The sequence below is a fragment of the Mauremys reevesii genome, linkage group 2 (genome assembly GCF_016161935.1).
Source record: "Mauremys reevesii isolate NIE-2019 linkage group 2, ASM1616193v1, whole genome shotgun sequence".
NCBI lineage: Eukaryota > Metazoa > Chordata > Testudines > Geoemydidae > Mauremys > Mauremys reevesii.
The window spans coordinates 239,749,729-239,767,240 of record NC_052624.1 but is presented as its reverse complement, the minus strand read 5'-3'; the positions used below and the strand labels follow the sequence as shown (position 1 = coordinate 239,767,240).

Here is a 17,512-nt window from a genome sequence, read left to right as displayed (position 1 = left end):
GATTGTAACATTTTGTTTGGGTTTGCTGTGATTGTAACACAAAATGGGCCCCAGTCTGCATCCTTTATGTTGAGCAATAGTGACTCATAGTATTGTTCTCATTAAAGTAAATAGGCAAAACTCTGCTTTCAGTTAAGCTGGTATAACTCCACTGATTTCACTGGAATTATCCTGAATTTACACCAGTGTAACTGAGAGGCAAAATGTCGTTTTCTCTATTTTCCTATTGACTTAGTTCCCACACAGTCAAGCCTGATGCACACTCTCCCTCACATGTATTTAATCGGTATCTCTCCTTTTTTTTAACTGACCCTTACCTGAAGCCAGTCTGGATATAGTCTTTGGGTCTTCTCCCATTTTCTTCATTGTAAGGTCACCATCAATTACTCTCCACCCCTCCATCACATGCAGCCAGTATCATCAGGTCTAGTCCAAAGCACATTGAACTATAATGGCAGTCTTTCCATTTACTTCAGTATGCTTTGGATCAGGTCCCATGGACAATGGTTGAAAGGACAGGACATAAAGTCATCTTTAGAAATGCTGTCAGTTTTGTTCAATGGAACATCAAGTACTGCAGGACAAGCATGGTAGTGCAAGTCACATCTCTGTAGTTCAGTATTTTGAAACATACTGTGTCAGAGCTCCACTTACTTGGATGAGATCTTTCTCCTGGCAACATGTTCTAAATGTGACTACTTCTAAGCAATCCAGCCAGTAAGACTTTCCTTTTTAACTCTAGATGTGCCTTACGACTCAGCTACAAGACATGTCTCTCTCTTGCATAAAATGTTTTCTATCTTAGTATATCTCATATAAAGATGTGGATACTTCTTCCCTGTTATGAGTGTCATCCGAACTGGTTCTCTGGAACCGTGAACAGTCCTATCATGAGAACTGAGAACAAGCTGGCACTTTCTTTCGAGAAGAAGCAGTCACACCAGTGGCTAACATATCTTAAGTGTATTAAAACACATTTGAGTATCACATAAGAGAAATAATGAATCCATTTTGTTTGAAAAGAAACATGATTTATTAAGAAATTATATACTGAATTCCCCTACAGCCTCTGTGAGAATGGATTATTCTATCTTCAAGCATGTGGAGAATGCTTGAGAGATTGAGGAATGGAACTATCCTATTGACTGAAAGTGAAACAAAACAATTGATAATCTAATGTAATGTTCAAATATTGGCAATATCTAAAACATTCACCTGTCTGGAATACAGTTTGGATAGGACATTCACTGGCATGTAAACTTTTCCATAAGGTAACAACAAACTGCTTTGAGATAGTAACGGATACAGATGAAATAACTGTGCTAATCTATGGCATCACAGAGAGTGCTTGTTTGAAAAAAGGGATTAACAAGTGGGTCTAATTTACAGTTTATCAATTGATCTGATATTTGACATATTTGCACTTTTTAGCAATTACAGTGAAATAGTGCATGAACAGAGCAGAACGATTACTTTGCCTTTCAATATTATCCCTACTAGTAAACATAATTATCTTAAACTATGAATATAATGAAAAGTAATGAAAAATACCATACAACATGACTGAGCATAAGTCTTTGATCATAACATGACTGTGTCTGAATTAGGCTATAAACATAGAAATGCAATATCAACTGACTTTAAATATGATAAACAGTAAAACATGCTAATCATAAAAATAGCTTTTACAAATATACATTTGTATACAGTGTCTCTCACGCCTCTTAAATATGTCCTTCATATTATTATCATACAGTACCTTGGCCTTTAAGACATCAAAATTAAAAACAAATAATACCAATAATTAGCCAGAGAAAAACACATTTACAATCTAAACCATAAAAATCTGACAGTTGTACAGCTTAGAACATATAAGAAATGAAATTTCTAAGGTTTGAACAATAATGTCCATTTTAATAAGTAAAGTGAGTTTTCATACAAATTGAATCAAAGGTGTTGCTAGCCAGTAAGAAACCGCAGTTCACATTTCTGTGGGGGAGTGGAAAGGGGAAGTCACAGTTTCTCTTCTCAGCCTCCAAGGGGCTCACACATGACACCTCATCACTTGATCTGTAGAAACTGAAAAATGAAACGTTTGCTTTAGTATGAAAACATGGGCTTTGTTTCAGCAGCACATGGAAAAGGTGTCAGGATAAACTGTAGGGGAAAGGGAACAGGACAGCTTTATTTGCATTACATGGTCAAATCACTCAGTGCAACCATTTGATGTTGACACTTAATTTGATTAAGTTTTTAGGCTAAAAGGAATGTCATGTAACTGCTACAATGGAAAGCCTGTACCACAAATACCCCTAAATTTGAATGCACTACCCAGAATTAACTACACTGATTCAAGTCACAACCCAACTCCTTGGTGAAGTATACCTTTCATTAGGAGTTTATATTTGTAATAACAGGGAAAGGAAGAATGTATCCCAGGTACTTTGTGAGATAATGTAGAATGCATTGACCTGCATCATTACATTTATTCTAAATACACTGCATATGGCTCTCTATGTTTCGGGTTTCATTCTCCAACTTTTTCCCATGCCATTTATGTTGATCATGTGCTTTAACACTGGCGGGGGAAGGGAGTTCTTTTTATCTGGTTCATGAGTCTTTTCCTAGTTGCTTTCTAATAGTTTTAATATTATTATTGTGTGCATGCATTAGGCCTGTCCTGTTTATTAAGGATTAGATCTTATTTGTTTTAATTAAATACCATCACTTTTTGGCTTCTATTGTGGCTTTTTCAGCATCACTGTTTTAGAGTGGGAATGTAGTGGAACTTCCTAAGGGCATTATGCCTGCAGATACCTGCCTCTGCAGACACTAGGGTCCTGGTATAAATACCCACTGAAGGTCATGGGAAGCTTTTCATTGACTTCAAATGGGCATTGGATCAGGCCCTATGGGAGCACGGAGCCATTAAACAGCTGCAACACTCATTAAAAAAGCACAGCAAGTGCTCCCATCCACAAGGGTTGAAAGATAGAAGTCCCCTCAACTGTGCAGAAAATTTTGATAAAAACCAAGAATTTTTCATTTTTGTTGAAATTTTCAGCAGAAATTTTTGAGTATTCATTGAAAAACCCAAAATCTGAAAACCATTTTTTAAAGTTTTTGACAAATAAAACTGAAATGTTTTGACCAAAACCTGAAAAATTTCAGACAAAAGCTGAATATTTTTCAGCCAACTCTGGCTTACAGCAGAAAAGTTGCAGGTTTTGGGGATTTCTATTGAAAAATCAAAAATTTGAAAGAAAAGAAGGTGCTTCCTGCAAACATTTTATGTTGTATTGAAAAAACACAATTTTCTGTTGAAAAGGTCAGATGGAATTTTTTTGACCAGTCCCACTCCCAACAGCACTGGCCCAAGTCTTCTTAGAGCTGTGGAGCACTCTGGAGACTATACATTTTCACTCCCCCCTTACTCTCAGGGAGCACCAGCATTCTGGCTGTACCCAGCACAGGTAGCCAGGGCTGTCGTGGAGGGTCCCCATGCCCTCCCATCCTTGTACAAGAGCACCTACCATCTGCTTCTCCATTTTAGGTTACAATGATATTTAAAAATATTATTCTCCACATGCATAGAGAAGTTTTTCATATCTCCCTATTTTTAGCACTGTATCCCTAGACAGAGTTAACTACATGAAAAGGATTTTCAATCCTCCCCTTAAGTCAGAGAGAAGCCTAATAGTTGGTAAGTAGGTATTCATCTTGTGAGAGGAAAAAAGCCTGCGGTTCCACTGTGCACCCCATTAGCTTCAGAGACAGTTCTCCTTTTCTAGCCTTTTCTTCACCTTTGCGTCGCTGCTACATTGTATATGCAAAAGACAATAATTATCCAAGGAAGAAGAGAGACAGATTTTCAAATTATTTATTGAAGCTTTTTCCTTGCCATAAACCTTCCAGGCATTTACCTGTCGCTAGTCATAAAAAGCTTCATTAGGTTACTATTATGAAGCAGCGCTGCTAACCATCTGGATCCAAACTGTGAATGTTGCTTTGCTGTCAGTTAGAAACAATGGTAAAAATTCACCAGTCCCACAAGCAAAAATTCTTGTGTTTTCTTTCAGTACATGGGCTTGTTATTTGTCTCTTGTTTTAAAAGGCTGGGAAGGAAGGTTAAAATGTTAGATATTCAAGCTTCTATTTTCTCCAGAATGACAGTCACCCAGGGCTATGATTAATCTAGTGTAATATAATACTAATTTTATTCTACTTCTTTCTGCTGAATAGTGTGTAATTTATCTACTGGCTTTATGGTAGCTCTGATGATATTAAAAACACTCATGATGATTAATGTTTTTTTTTAAATCTTTTCATTTCCTTCCAGTTATGTATAAAAAAACCCACCCTGACACAATAGAGAGGAAAATGAATTACATTCAAGCAAGCAATATGGCTTTCATTTGGTGTGGCTATTAGGGAACATATCAACCCAAAAAGCAAGGTTCAAACATATCGCGTTAAAAATTGGATAACCCAACTGAACATATAGCAGCTGCAGTCATAAATAATATCAGACAAACAGTAAACACTGTCCTAGTTGTGATAACATCCTTTGGGAAAATGAAAAGTTGTTGTGGACTATTTATTCATTCATTTTCCATCTGAAATAATTTGTGTTTGCTATTCTTTTTCTATATTGTTGACTTTTTGAGCATTGGATACTGGAGGAACTCTGGTCAGTCATGTACTTTATCTTAGTTTTCCAGAACTATTTTTGCTCCTGCAATTCCAATATGAGTCCTCTGGCTTTTGCACATGACCTGTCCCAAACCATATCCAATTAATTTAAACTTTACATTGCTATGATATCATGTACAGATTTGCAAGACCTAAATTAAATGTTAAAGCAAAAATGCATGTCAGAGCTGATTTGCATGGCAGGATATACTGGCTCCAACGTTTCCCAAACTATACTCAGCTAAAAACTATGGGATCAATCATAGGGAGTTGAGACTTCATGAGCTTCACTCTGATTCTTCCACAGGGATAGCATTTAGTGAGTTAGCCCCTGACCTTCCAGAAAAGATACAGATTCATAAGAACATAAGAAAGGCCGTACCGGGTCAGACCAAAGGTCCATCTAGCCCAGTATCTGTCTACCGACAGTGGCCAATGCCAGGTTCCCCTGAGGGAGTGAACCTAACAGGCAATGATCAAGTGATCTCTCTCCTGCCATCCATCTCCATCCTCTGACGAACAGAGGCTAGGGACACCATTCTTACCCATCCTGGCTAATAGCCATTTATGGACTTAGCCACCATGAATTTATCCAGTCCCCTTTTAAACATTGTTATAGTCCTAGCCTTCACAACCTCCTCAGGTAAGGAGTTCCACAAGTTGACTGTGCGCTGCGTGAAGAAGAACTTCCTTTTATTTGTTTTAAACCTGCTGCCTATTAATTTCATTTGGTGACCCCTAGTTCTTGTATTATGGGAATAAGTAAATAACTTTTCCTTATCCACTTTCTCAACATCACTCATGATTTTATATACCTCTATCATGTCCCCCCTTAGGCTTCTCTTTTCCAAACTGAAGAGTCCTAGCCTCTTTAATCTTTCCTCATATGGGACCCTCTCTAAACCCCTAATCATTTTAGTTGCTCTTTTCTGAACCTTTTCTAGTGCTAGAATATCTTTTTGAGGTGAGGAGACCACATCTGTACACAGTATTCGAGATGTGGGCGTACCATGGATTTATATAATGGCAATAATATATTCTCAGTCTTATTCTCTATCCCCTTTTTAATGATTCCTAACATCCTGTTTGCTTTTTTGACCGCCTCTGCACACTGCGTGGACATCTTCAGAGAACTATCCACGATAACTCCAAGATCTTTTTCCTGACTCGTTGTAGCTAAATTAGCCCCCATCATGTTGTATGTATAGTTGGGGTTATTTTTTCCAATGTGCATTACTTTACATTTATCCACATTAAATTTCATTTGCCATTTTGTTGCCCAATCACTAAGTTTTGTGAGATCTTTTTGAAGTTCTTCACAATCTGCTTTGGTCTTAAGTATCAGAGGGGTAGCCGTGTTAGTCTGGATCTGTAAAAGCAACAAAGAATCCTGTGGCACCTTATAGACTAACAGACGTTTTGCAGCATGAGCTTTCGTGGGTGAATACCCACTTCTTCGGATGCAAGAGAACTTTGGTCTTAACTATCTTGAGTAGTTTAGTATCATCTGCAAACTTTGCCACCTCACTGTTTACCCCTTTCTCCAGATCATTTATGAATAAATTGAATAGGATTGGTCCTAGGACTGACCCTTGGGGAACACCACTAGTTACCCCTCTCCATTCTGAGAATTTACCATTAATTCCTACCCTTTGTTCCCTGTCCTTTAACCAGTTCTCAATCCATGAAAGGACCTTTCCTTTTATCCCATGACAGCTTAATTTACGTAAGAGCCTTTGGTGAGGGACCTTGTCAAAGGCTTTCTGGAAATCTAAGTACACTATGTCCACCGGATCCCCCTTGTCCACGTGTTTGTTGACCCCTTCAAAGAACTCTAATAGATTAGTAAGACACGATTTCCCTTTACAGAAACCATGTTGACTATTGCTCAAGAGTTTATGTTTTTCTATGTGTCTGACAATTTTATTCTTTACTATTGTTTCAACTAATTTGCCCGGTACCGACGTTAGACTTACCAGTCTGTAATTGCCGGGATCACCCCTAGAGCCCTTTTTAAATATTGGCGTTACATTAGCTAACTTCCAGTCATTGGGTACCGAAGCCGATTTAAAGGACAGGTTACAAACCTTAGTTAATCGTTCCGCAACTTCACATTTGAGTTCTTTCAGAACTCTTGGGTGAATGCCATCTGGTCCCGGTGACTTGTTAATGTTGAGTTTATCAATTAATTCCAAAACCTCCTCTAGTGATACTTCAATCTGTGACAGTTCCTCAGATTTGTCACCTACAAAAGCCAGATCAGGTTTGGGAATCTCCCTAACATCCTCAGCCGTGAAGACTGAAGCAAAGAATCCATTTAGTTTCTCCGTAATGACTTTATCATCTTTAAGCGCTCCTTTTGTATTTTCATCGTCAAGGGGCCCCACTGGTTGTTTAGCAGGCTTCCTGCTTCTGATGTACTTAAAAAACATTTTGTTATTACCTTTGGAGTTTTTGGCTAGCTGTTCTTCAAACTCCTCTTTGGCTTTTCTTATTACACTCTTGCACTTAAGTTGGCAGTGTTTGTGCTCCTTTCTATTTGCCTCACTAGGATTTGACTTCCACTTTTTAAAGGAAGTCTTTTTATCTCTCACTGCTTCTTTTACATGGTTGTTAAGCCACGGTGGCTCTTTTTTAGTTCTTTTACTGTTTTTCTTAATTTGGGGTATACAGTGAAGTTGGGCCTCTATTCCACTCCCTAAATCCATGGATCTCTGTGAATCTGTCAGAAACGAGACACATTTGTGTGGAACTTTGCCTTCACACTGTCACTTGTCCTCCTTCTACTCCTGGTTCTCTGCTACCCTTGAACATTAAGAGCCATGCTACAAAATTGTCTTTCAAGGGGCTTTTTTTTGGAAGCAGGCAGCAATAAAATATGATTTATAGCAGCATTGATTGCAGAGCTTCTCTAAGAGCTGCACTGAATCAGCGAATCTGTTGGGTGTAGTGGCCACCCCCCATCCCCAGCACCGTTTGGGGCTGTACTGGTCATCTTTTTGTTTCTGTAGCAGAGCAGGTGTTTGTGGTCATTTTGCACTGCTTTACCACCTGCTCCCCCAGCTCCTTTTTGGTTTGACTTTCTGCTGATGGAGGTCTGAAGTCTTGGTTTCTGCTGGCAGAACTGTGAACAAATCCTGCACTCTTTCTGCACTAACTTACTGTGTTGTAACCCACAGGCTTGTGGGGTGGGGGAGGAGAATACAGTGAGAGGAGAACAGTCGGCATGACCTCTCCAGTTCCCTCCAAAAGTGTGGAGTTCCTCTCTCTGGTGTGGGTCCCACAGGCCCGAGGGAAAGGCATGCTGCAGAAGCTGCACTCCCTCTTCTGTGCCCATCCTTCAAGCCTCGACCTGTAAGTGCAAACTTCTCTGTGAATTCATAATCGCTGAGCATTGCCTTTGTTTAGAGAGTGTTAAAAGTGTGACATGAGAAAAAGACTGCAAAGATGTTCACAATTAAGCTAATATGGGACACATCTTCCACCATCCAGTCAGGCACAATGGGAGCATTCGGAAAGTGAATAGAGGGTAGGGTTGCCAGGTGTCCAGTTTCCAGTCGAAAAGGGCACCTGACAGTGTCGGGTCAGAAACACTGACTGGATGAAAAAAGTCTGGTAGGGGTGCTGGAACAGTGGGGGCCAAGTAGGTGTCGCCCACTGCAGTGCAGCACTTGGCTGCTGAGGGAGCCGGGGGCAGATCATCTCTCAGCCTGGTTTTGCAGGCAGCAGGTGAGTCCTGAGGGACGGGAAGGGAGAAGAAGGGGCAGGCCAGCTCAGTTCGGCTCCCTGCCTCTCTCTCACATTCCTGGGCCCCCTCGCTCCAGCCCACAGATCCACCTGCCTAGTCCCTGGGGCTTGCTCCCGTCTTCCCAGCAGCAGGTCCCAGGGTGTGAAGCCACCGTCCTCGCCTGGTTGCTGCAGGGAATGTGGAGAGTCTCTGGGAGCCCTGTCGGGCTGCAGGGCTCTGGGCAGAGTGGTGGACAGTGCTGCTCATGTTGTGGGGCAGGCATGCAAGGCTAGGGTTGTGTCTTTGTGTTGTGTATGCAGGTGGTGGCATGTGTGTTGGATTACACGGTGTGATTTAGTTGTGCTTGGTGTGGTTATGCTGGGTGTGTGCCATTGCATTGTGTGTACATTTTGTCTGGGTATTTTGTGTTGGGATTGTGTGTTTGTGCTGTGTGTATGTTTTGTGTTGTGTGCTTTGTTGTGCTGTGCATGTATGTGGATTGGGTTTGTTAGGTTGTGCTGTATGTGGTTGGATTGGGCTGTATGTTTCCAATCAGAAGCTTAAAATTTCTCTTTAGTGGCTCATCTAAATTGCCCCAGCTTCAGAGCCCAGGAATTAGCCTCTGAATAAGGCTCTGAGAGCCCAGCACCTAAACAGCAACTGAGGCAGTACAACAAAAATCCAAACTCAAACTAAACACCTGCCCAAGAGGAGAGAGGATGAGCATAGGAAATATCTTTCTCCCCTTAAGATATTTATATATTTCTGGTGCATTTCAAATGCTGTTCAAAGTTTATTTACTTTTTAAAAAAAGGTACTTTGTGCAAGAAGAAAACAAGCAGAAGGAGAAATGAGAATATAACAATTGTTACCCTATAATACTGCTGCAAGCAGAATGGATACATATGCTGATTATTGCTGACAATTTAAAAGTTTCATCTGTTTAAAATTAATATGTAAAGACATATGACACTGTTTTTCGTGTGGCTGGGATGCTTCCCAGGTTTTCTGAAGCCTGATTTTTTTTTATAGACAAGGTAGATAATATGAGGCTTTTTATTATTATTTTTGTATCCACACGCAAGTTATAATACACAAACTTTCAGGCCAGGAAAATTGCTTCTTAAGGGAATGCTGTGAATTCATTTCAGAAAGCCTGGCTTATTATAACCATGATTTATTAGTGAAATTCCTACAAGGGAGGAGGAGTGGAAAAGGCACACCAAGGTATCAAAGTTGTGACTGGAGGTAAATAGCTTGTAATAATATATTTTAGAAAATACTACTAATGAAATCACAGAATAAATATATAGAGGAAGGGACAAATGCATTCCCTTGGCTGTGAAGTTACTGAATAGTCAGGGCTAGAGAATGCATAGACTGGGGTTGGGTGGACATTGCCTTAGACATCCAGCATAGTTATGGAGCCCAGTCTGCAAACACATCTATGCATGTGAATAACTTTGGAGCCATTACAGTCTATTAATAAATAATCCTATTGACTTTAAATTGACTTCAATGAGATCTCTGACGTCATTAAGAAGTAGTTTGATGAAATTTGTTGGCATCCTTTCATCTATGAGAGACAGTGGTGATTGCAGCCTATGATGTAAATGGTTTGTCTCATGTGATTGAATAGTCCAATCCGAGATTTGCATGATCTTTGGCAGTTATTGCAAATGTATGTATCTTGGTTGGGAGCAGCTTGCTTCCTACAGGCTCTTTTCTCTTAAAGCTGTAGGCGCCAGCTCCAGTCATGGACTTTGACATCTTGATGGAGACAATGGCGCCACTTGTTACAATCACTTGCCAAGATTTCCCATTGGTCAGAATCAATTCCAAATTCCCTCATATCTTGCTTGCATGTGTCTTTATAGTGAAGCTTGGGACATCCTTTTGTTCTTGTTCCCTCTGATAGCTCCCCAGGTAGCATGTCCTTGGGTATGTGTCTGTCTTCTAATCAATTCAGATGGCCGAGACAGTGCAGTTATCCTTGCTTGAGCAGAGCCGTGACACTTGGTAAATTTGCCCTTTGAAGAACCTCTACGTTGGTGACTTTATCTTGTCATTTGGTGTTGAGTATGCAGTGTAACCAATGTAGGTGGAAACTCTTCAACCTTTTCTTCTGAGGAGCATAAGTTGCCCATGCTTCCCCACCATACATGAGAGTGCTGAGGATGCAAGCTTGGTATACTAGCATTTTGGTCTTGATGATAAGCTTTGAGTTGTTCCATGCTCTTTTAGTCAGTCTGCTAAAGGAGGTGGCAGCTTTTCCAATGCGAACATTTAATTCTTCATCTAGTAAGAGGTTGGTGGTCACTGTAGAACCTAAATAGCTGAGCTTTTGGACTTCTAGCTGGTTTGCATTTAAGGTGACTGAAGGATGTCATGGAACCCCCTGTCCTAATACAACCGTTTTCTTGTTGCTGATGGTGAGAACAAATGCCTGACAAGCACTTGAAAGGCAGACCATGAGTTCTTGTAGATCTTCATTGTGGGCTATGAGAGCAGCATCATCAGCAAATAGAAGTTCCCCGATTTGCACCTTTTTTACTTTGGTCTTTGATCCCATCTGATCTTATATGGAGATACTCTCCAACTTCCATGTCCTTAAAGGCACAGTTCAAGAGTACTGAGAAAAAGATTCCAAAGAGTGTAGGGGCAAGAATTCATGAAATAGGGTTTTCAGGATCAGGTCCTTAAACATGTTTCTCTCAGTTTTAACTTTTTCTTTTCAAAATATTCGAAGCAATTACAGCTTGTTTAGTAACAATAAAATGTCAGTTTTGGTTTTAAAGGGGAGAGAGCAGCGAGCCATGTGGGGAGAGTGGGAGAGGAGTGAGTGGAGGGTAGGGTCTTGGGGAAGTGGTGGAGCAGGGGGCAGGGCCTCAGGGGAGGGGGCATAGCAGTGGTGTCCAGTTTTTAGAAATTGGAAAATTCACAATCCTAGTAAAGGGATATCCTGTAGAGTGCAGATGTTGGAAAATATGTTGTATGTTCTCCCCTAAATCACTGCCTGGGATAAATGTTTCTAACAAGCACAAGCACAAAGTTCACCTGCTGAAATACTACATCAATTTTTTTAGCATTATCATGGTGATACATGTTTAGAAATAAGTAGCATAGGCAGATAAATGGATATATATGTGAGGTATTTAGTAGTTTAAGACAAAAATGAGGTGCAAATCCTCAAATGTCAGGGCCTTCCAAGTATCCTTGCTTAATTCCTAATCTTACTCTTTCCCTATCATGGATAGGGTCCACCTGCTGGGTCCACATCCTCAGATCCCATTGTTCTCCAGCAAAACATAGCTTATTTCTTTTTTTCCTTCTTAAATAAATGTTACCGATTATGAAATGTGTTGTATTAACAGCCCTGGAATCTGAAGACCTAGGCCTATCTACAGATCACATACATCATCAGTTTAGCCCTAATCTAACCATGAATAGTCCAGAAACTCCACTCCCCCAGCCCCTAAAACAGAAAAAAAACCAACAGGGCACAAGCATTGTACAATGAAGTGAGCTGCCACTCTATTTATTTGTAGGGTCTCACACTCTGGTGCAAGACTGTAGGTAGACAAAATGGACAATTCTTCTCTCACCAGCAGCACGTTTGCCTCACAAACACTTTGTAGGTAGAACCCATGTGCCTTTTTTGCTAAAGTTACATTTAAAAATGGGAAAATGCCAGTTCCTAATAGAACAAACATCTCAAACATATCTCACTCTATTAATCATTTTCAATCTATAATTTTCTTCAAAGTTAAAGTGAATTTGAAATTAGGCAAAACACATTTGGGCATTACTAATTATCACTGTTTATGATTAAGGCTACTTTTTAGTCACAGGTATTTTTAGTAAGTCATGGACGGGTCACAGGAAGTAAACAAAAATTCACAGCCCGTGACCTGTCCATTACTTTTACTATATACCCATGACTAAAACTGGGGGGAAGGGAGGAGAGGAGCTGCCCAGGGGTGCCGCAGATGCTGGTGCGAGAGTGTGTCCCCGGTGTTGGGAAGGAGAGGTGGGCGGCAGCGCATGGCCCGGTACACCCCCACTAGTGCTGGGGGTGGAGAGTTGGTGAGGCTGGCACTCTCCCTACCTGCCTCCGTGCCTCCCCCCTCCAAAGCAGCAGCAGAGTTTGGGTGTGGGAGGGAGCAGGGACACAGGACGGGGTGAGGCAGGTTCTGGGTGGCACTTACCTGGGAACCGCAGCCAATGGGAGCTGTGGAGGCAGTGCCTACAGGCACACCGGCTGCTGCAGAAGTCACGGAGGTCATGGAAATTCACAGCATCCATGACTTCCATGACCTCTGAGACAAACTTGCAGCCTTATGATTTATATAGAGTCACAGAATCTTGCTTTGCTGGTTGCATCAAAAGGCACCTCATGATTATAATGATTACCCAACAGGCTAAACAGCATCTTGACCAGGTATTTAAAGAATACACAGTCACAAATGAAGTTACCAAGTTTTATGGGTGATTTAATGAGGGTTTTCTATGGATATCATGAACTTTAAAAGCCCAGCTCAGTTGCTCTGAGTAAGAGAATGTGAAAAGATTCAATTACAGGCTCAGTATTGTCATTTGTAACACAGTATATAGAAAGTGACAAATTGATCGAAGTTTCTAACATAGAATCTTTTATAGCAAGGTTGTGAGAGAATATTGACTGCATATACTGAATAGGAAGGATTATGCAGTTTGTTAAATATTGATAAAGGAAAATTAAATGAAGAATATGTGTTTTCTTTATATTTACCCTCATATGATGAAACCCAATGAACACAGTGTACACTCTGTCAATCATACAGTAAGTAGTGCTGAAAACACATACAGAGCCCCCTTTCTCTGTTCAGTGAACACAAGCATCATTGCTGCTGAGTGTCAGTACACACAGAATGGGTGTTTTACTCCCTGAGGAAAGCAAATATTTGTCTTTTCAAATCTACTTTTTATATTGAAATGATGTGTTCATTTTACTTGCATGTGGTTGTTCTATCACCAGTCACGAGTAAAAATGAGACAGTGTGAGACCCATCACCATCTTTATCATGAGAACGACCATACTGGGTCAGACCAATGGTCCATCTATCCCAGTATCCTGTCTGCTGACTGTGACCAGTGCCAGATGCTTCAGAGGGTATGAACAGAACAGGCCCATTATCGAGTGATCCATCACCTTTCATCCAGTCCCAGCATCTGGTAGTCAGAGGCTTAGAGACACTCAGAGCATGGGGTTGCATCCTTAAACATCTTGGACAATCGCCGGTGATGGACTTGTCCTCCATGAACTTATGTAATTCTTTTTTGAAAGCTGTTATACTTTTGGCCTTCACAACATTCCCTGGCAATGAGTTCCAAAGGTTGACTGTGCATTAGGTGAAGAAGTAGTACTTCCTTTTGTTTGTTTTAAACCTGCTGCTATTAATTTCATCAGGTGACCCATGGGTCTTGTGTTATTTGAACGGGTAAATAACACTTCCTAATTTACTTTCACTACACCATTCCTCTATCTTATTACTTCTTAGTCATCTCTTTTCCAAGCTGAACAGTCCCAGTCTTTTTAATCTCTCCTCATAGGGAAGCTGTTCCATACCCTAATCATTTTTGTTGCCCTTCTCTGTACTTTTTCCAATCTATCTTTTTTGAGATGGGGGTAACCAGAACTGCATGCAGTATTCAAGGTGTAGGCATACCATGGATTTATATAGTGGCATTATATAAATAGAAAACTGGCTAGATGGTCGGGCTCAACGGGTAGTGATCAATGGTTCCATGTCTAGTTGGCAGCCGGTATCAAGTGGAGTGCCCCAAGGGTCGGTGCTGGGGCCGGTTTTGTTCAATATCTTCATTAACGATCTGGAGGATGGCGTGGACTGCACCCTTAGCAAGTTTGCAGATGACACTAAACTGGGAGGTGTGGTTGATATGCTGGAGGGTAGGGATAGGATACAGAGGGACCTAGACAAATTAGAGGATTGGGCCAAAAGAAATATGATGAAGTTCAACAAGGACAAGTGCAGAGTCCTGCACTTAGGACGGAAGAATCCCATGCACTGCTACAGACTAGGGACTGAATGGCTGGGCAGCAGTTCTGCAGAAAAGGTCCTAGGGGTTACGGTGGACAAAAAGCTGAATATGAGTCAACAGTGTGCCCTTGTTGCCAAGAAGGCTAATGGCATTTTGGGTTGTATAAGTAGGGGCATTTCCAGATCGAGGGACGTGATCATTCCCTTCTATTCAGCACTGGTGAGGCCTCATTTGGAGTACTGTGTCCAGTTTTGGGCCCCACACTACAAGAAGGATGTGGATAAATTGGAGAGAGTCCAGCGGAGGGCAACAAAAATGATTAGGGGGCTGGAGCACATGACTTATGAGGAGAGGCTGAGGGAACTGAGATTGTTTAGCCTGCAGAAGAGAAGAATGAGGGGGGATTTGATAGCTGCTTTCAACTACCTGAAAGGGGGTTCCAAAGAGTATGGAGCTAGACTGTTCTCAGTGGTAGAAGATGACAGAACAAGGAGTAATGGTCTCAAGTTGCAGAGGGGGAGGTTTAGGCTGGACATTAGGAAAAACTTTTTCACTAGTAGGGTGGTGAAGAACTGGAATGGGTCACCTAGGGAGGTGGTGGAATCTCCTTCCTTGGAGGTTTTTAAGGTCAGGCTTGACAAAGCCCTGGCTGGGATGATTTAGTTGGGTTTGGTCCTGCTTTGAGCAGGGGGTTGGACTAGATGACCTCCTGAGGTCCCTTCCAACCCTGAGATTCTATGATTATGATATTTACTGTCTTCTTATCTAGCCCTTTCCTAATGGTTCCTAATGTATTAGCTTTTTTAACTGCTGCTGCACACTGAGTGGATGTTTTCAGACAACTATCCACAATGACTCCAAAATCTCTTTCTTGTGTGGTAACAGCTAATTTAGACTCCATCATTTTGTATGTATAGCTGGGATTATGTTTTCCAATGTGCATTGCTTTGCATTTATCAACACTGAATTTCATCTGCCATTTTGTTGCCCAATCACCCAGTTTTGTGAGATCCCTTTGTAACTCTTCGCAGTCTTCTTTGGACTTAACTATCTTGAGTAATTTTTGTATCATCTGAAAACTTGGCCACTGTTTACCCCTTTTTCCAGATCCCTTATGAATAGGTTGAATAGCACTGGTCCCAGTTCTGATCCTTTGGGGACACTGCTATTTACCAGTCTCCATTCTGAAAAGCTGACCATTTATTCCTACCATTTGTTTCCTGATTTTTAAGTAGTTACTGATCCATGAGAGAACTTTCCACTTTATCTCATGGTAGCTTATTTTGCTTAAGAGCCTTTGGTGAGGAACTTTGTCAAAGACTTTCTGAAAGTCCAAGTACATCATATCCACTGAATCACCCTTGTTCATGTTTGTTGATTCCCCTCAGATAATTCTAATAGATTGGTGAGGCATGATTTCCCTTCACAAAAGCCATGTTGACTCTTCCCCACCAAACCATGTTCATCTATGTGTCTGATAATTCTGTTCTTTACTATACTTTCAACCAATTTGCTTGGAACTGAAGTTAGGCTTACTGACCTGGAATTGTCAGGATAGTTTCTGGGGCCTTTATAAAAAAATGGCATTTTGTTAGCTATCCTCTTGGTTTAGCAATAGGGATATTATTTTCCATCCATTTGCACACAGAAATATTTTAGCAAATGGTATCTTAACATAGTTGCTGAAAAGCGTTCTATGAAAACTTCCACACTTATAAAACCCTAAGCAATAGTTTGGTGATCTAAACCTCAGGTTCGAAATAGCGTATCAGTTCCCTGGGAAAACAGATTCACGGTCAGCTCAGTCCTATATCTTTCCCAATTATCTACCATGCAATTTGCTGCCTGTGGCTCTTTTGCATAATACCTTAATAACTGAAGCCTGGTCTCTTTTGTACAGATCCTGTGGTTCTTTATATCAATATAGGGGTTTGTCCCATTGTCTTTGGCCAATTTTTCTGGGATCTAGTAAATATCTTTGGCAATACACATGAGATTTAGGCCTGCATTTCATTTAGTTATGATGTCTAAATAGTTTTTATAGTTATTTTTGAGTCACCTCTTTCTTTATGTCTGAATGCACTAATTATGGGCCAGATCCTTGGCTAGTATAAATTGCCTCTATTGACTTCAGAGCAGCTACACTAGCTGAGGATCTGGCCCACAGTCTAGAAAACATGGGTTTGTGTTTTACTACTTGTGATATAGCAATATAATGTACATAAATTACTATATTTTTTCTATTCATTTTTTTTATTCAGAAGTTTTTTTTTTCTTGAGAAGAGTAAAGTCAAGAAGCAGGAGACATAAGAGTTCATCTGGCACAAACCAAAATCAGTGCAGTATGGGCTCAATTCTGCAATGTGCTAACTAAGTTCCTTCAACTCCCTCTGATGTAGGAATATTAAAGAAGGTTTATATTAAACATGGTTTATATGAGAAATGATTTATTAATTTATTGTTAATTAATACTTTATAACTTAAGATTTATGTTAAAAGTAAATTTGTGATTCCCAGCATTTAGCCTCTAACCTGCAAGCCACCAGCTGTGTCTGTGTGAAGCCTGCTCAAAGAGATACTTGGTATAAAACTTGTTAAGCTCAAAGAAATACTTTGTATAAAACTTGCTAAACATTAATTAACTCTAGTAAGCCAAAACAGTAGCTGTTATAGTGTATAGATAGAGACCCCCACCCTCTGTAAGTTTTCATCTCACTTTATCTTTGCTTGTTAAAAGACAGGGAGTCTCACTTTTCATCTCACTTTATCTTTGCTTGTTAAAAGACAGGGAGTCTCACATAAATTGGTAACACCCCAAAAAGAAAAGAGACAGTGAAATAAATGTGATTAAGATAAAGAATGTATGTGAATGAATGGTTAGGGAGTCACCAGCCTGAAGAATTCAGTGTCGGCTGAAGAAGGTGTCAAGTGGGATCAACCAGATGACCCCCGGAGGGCAAACTGGAATCCACCCACCACACCTCAAAGGAAGGAAAAACAAAACATCTAATAACATGGAGCCAGCCACCTGCTGATTGATTTAGCAACAGC

The 17,512-nt window shown here is 40.5% G+C and overlaps 1 protein-coding gene across 3 annotated transcripts in view; it reads right to left on the bottom strand.

The window, feature by feature from the left end:
• Positions 1-1,912: 1,912 nt before the first annotated feature.
• Positions 1,913-17,512, bottom strand: part of RALYL (RALY RNA binding protein like) — a 280,552-nt gene continuing 264,952 nt past the window's right edge. For 2 of the 3 annotated variants that reach the window (XM_039527487.1, XM_039527488.1), the window contains exon 8: positions 1,913-2,079. In XM_039527487.1, coding sequence (XP_039383421.1) covers positions 2,062-2,079 — 18 coding nt within the window. In that variant the 3' untranslated portion in view covers positions 1,913-2,061. The remainder of the gene's footprint in view (positions 2,080-17,512) is intronic. The other variant, XM_039527486.1, reaches the window with a different exon arrangement.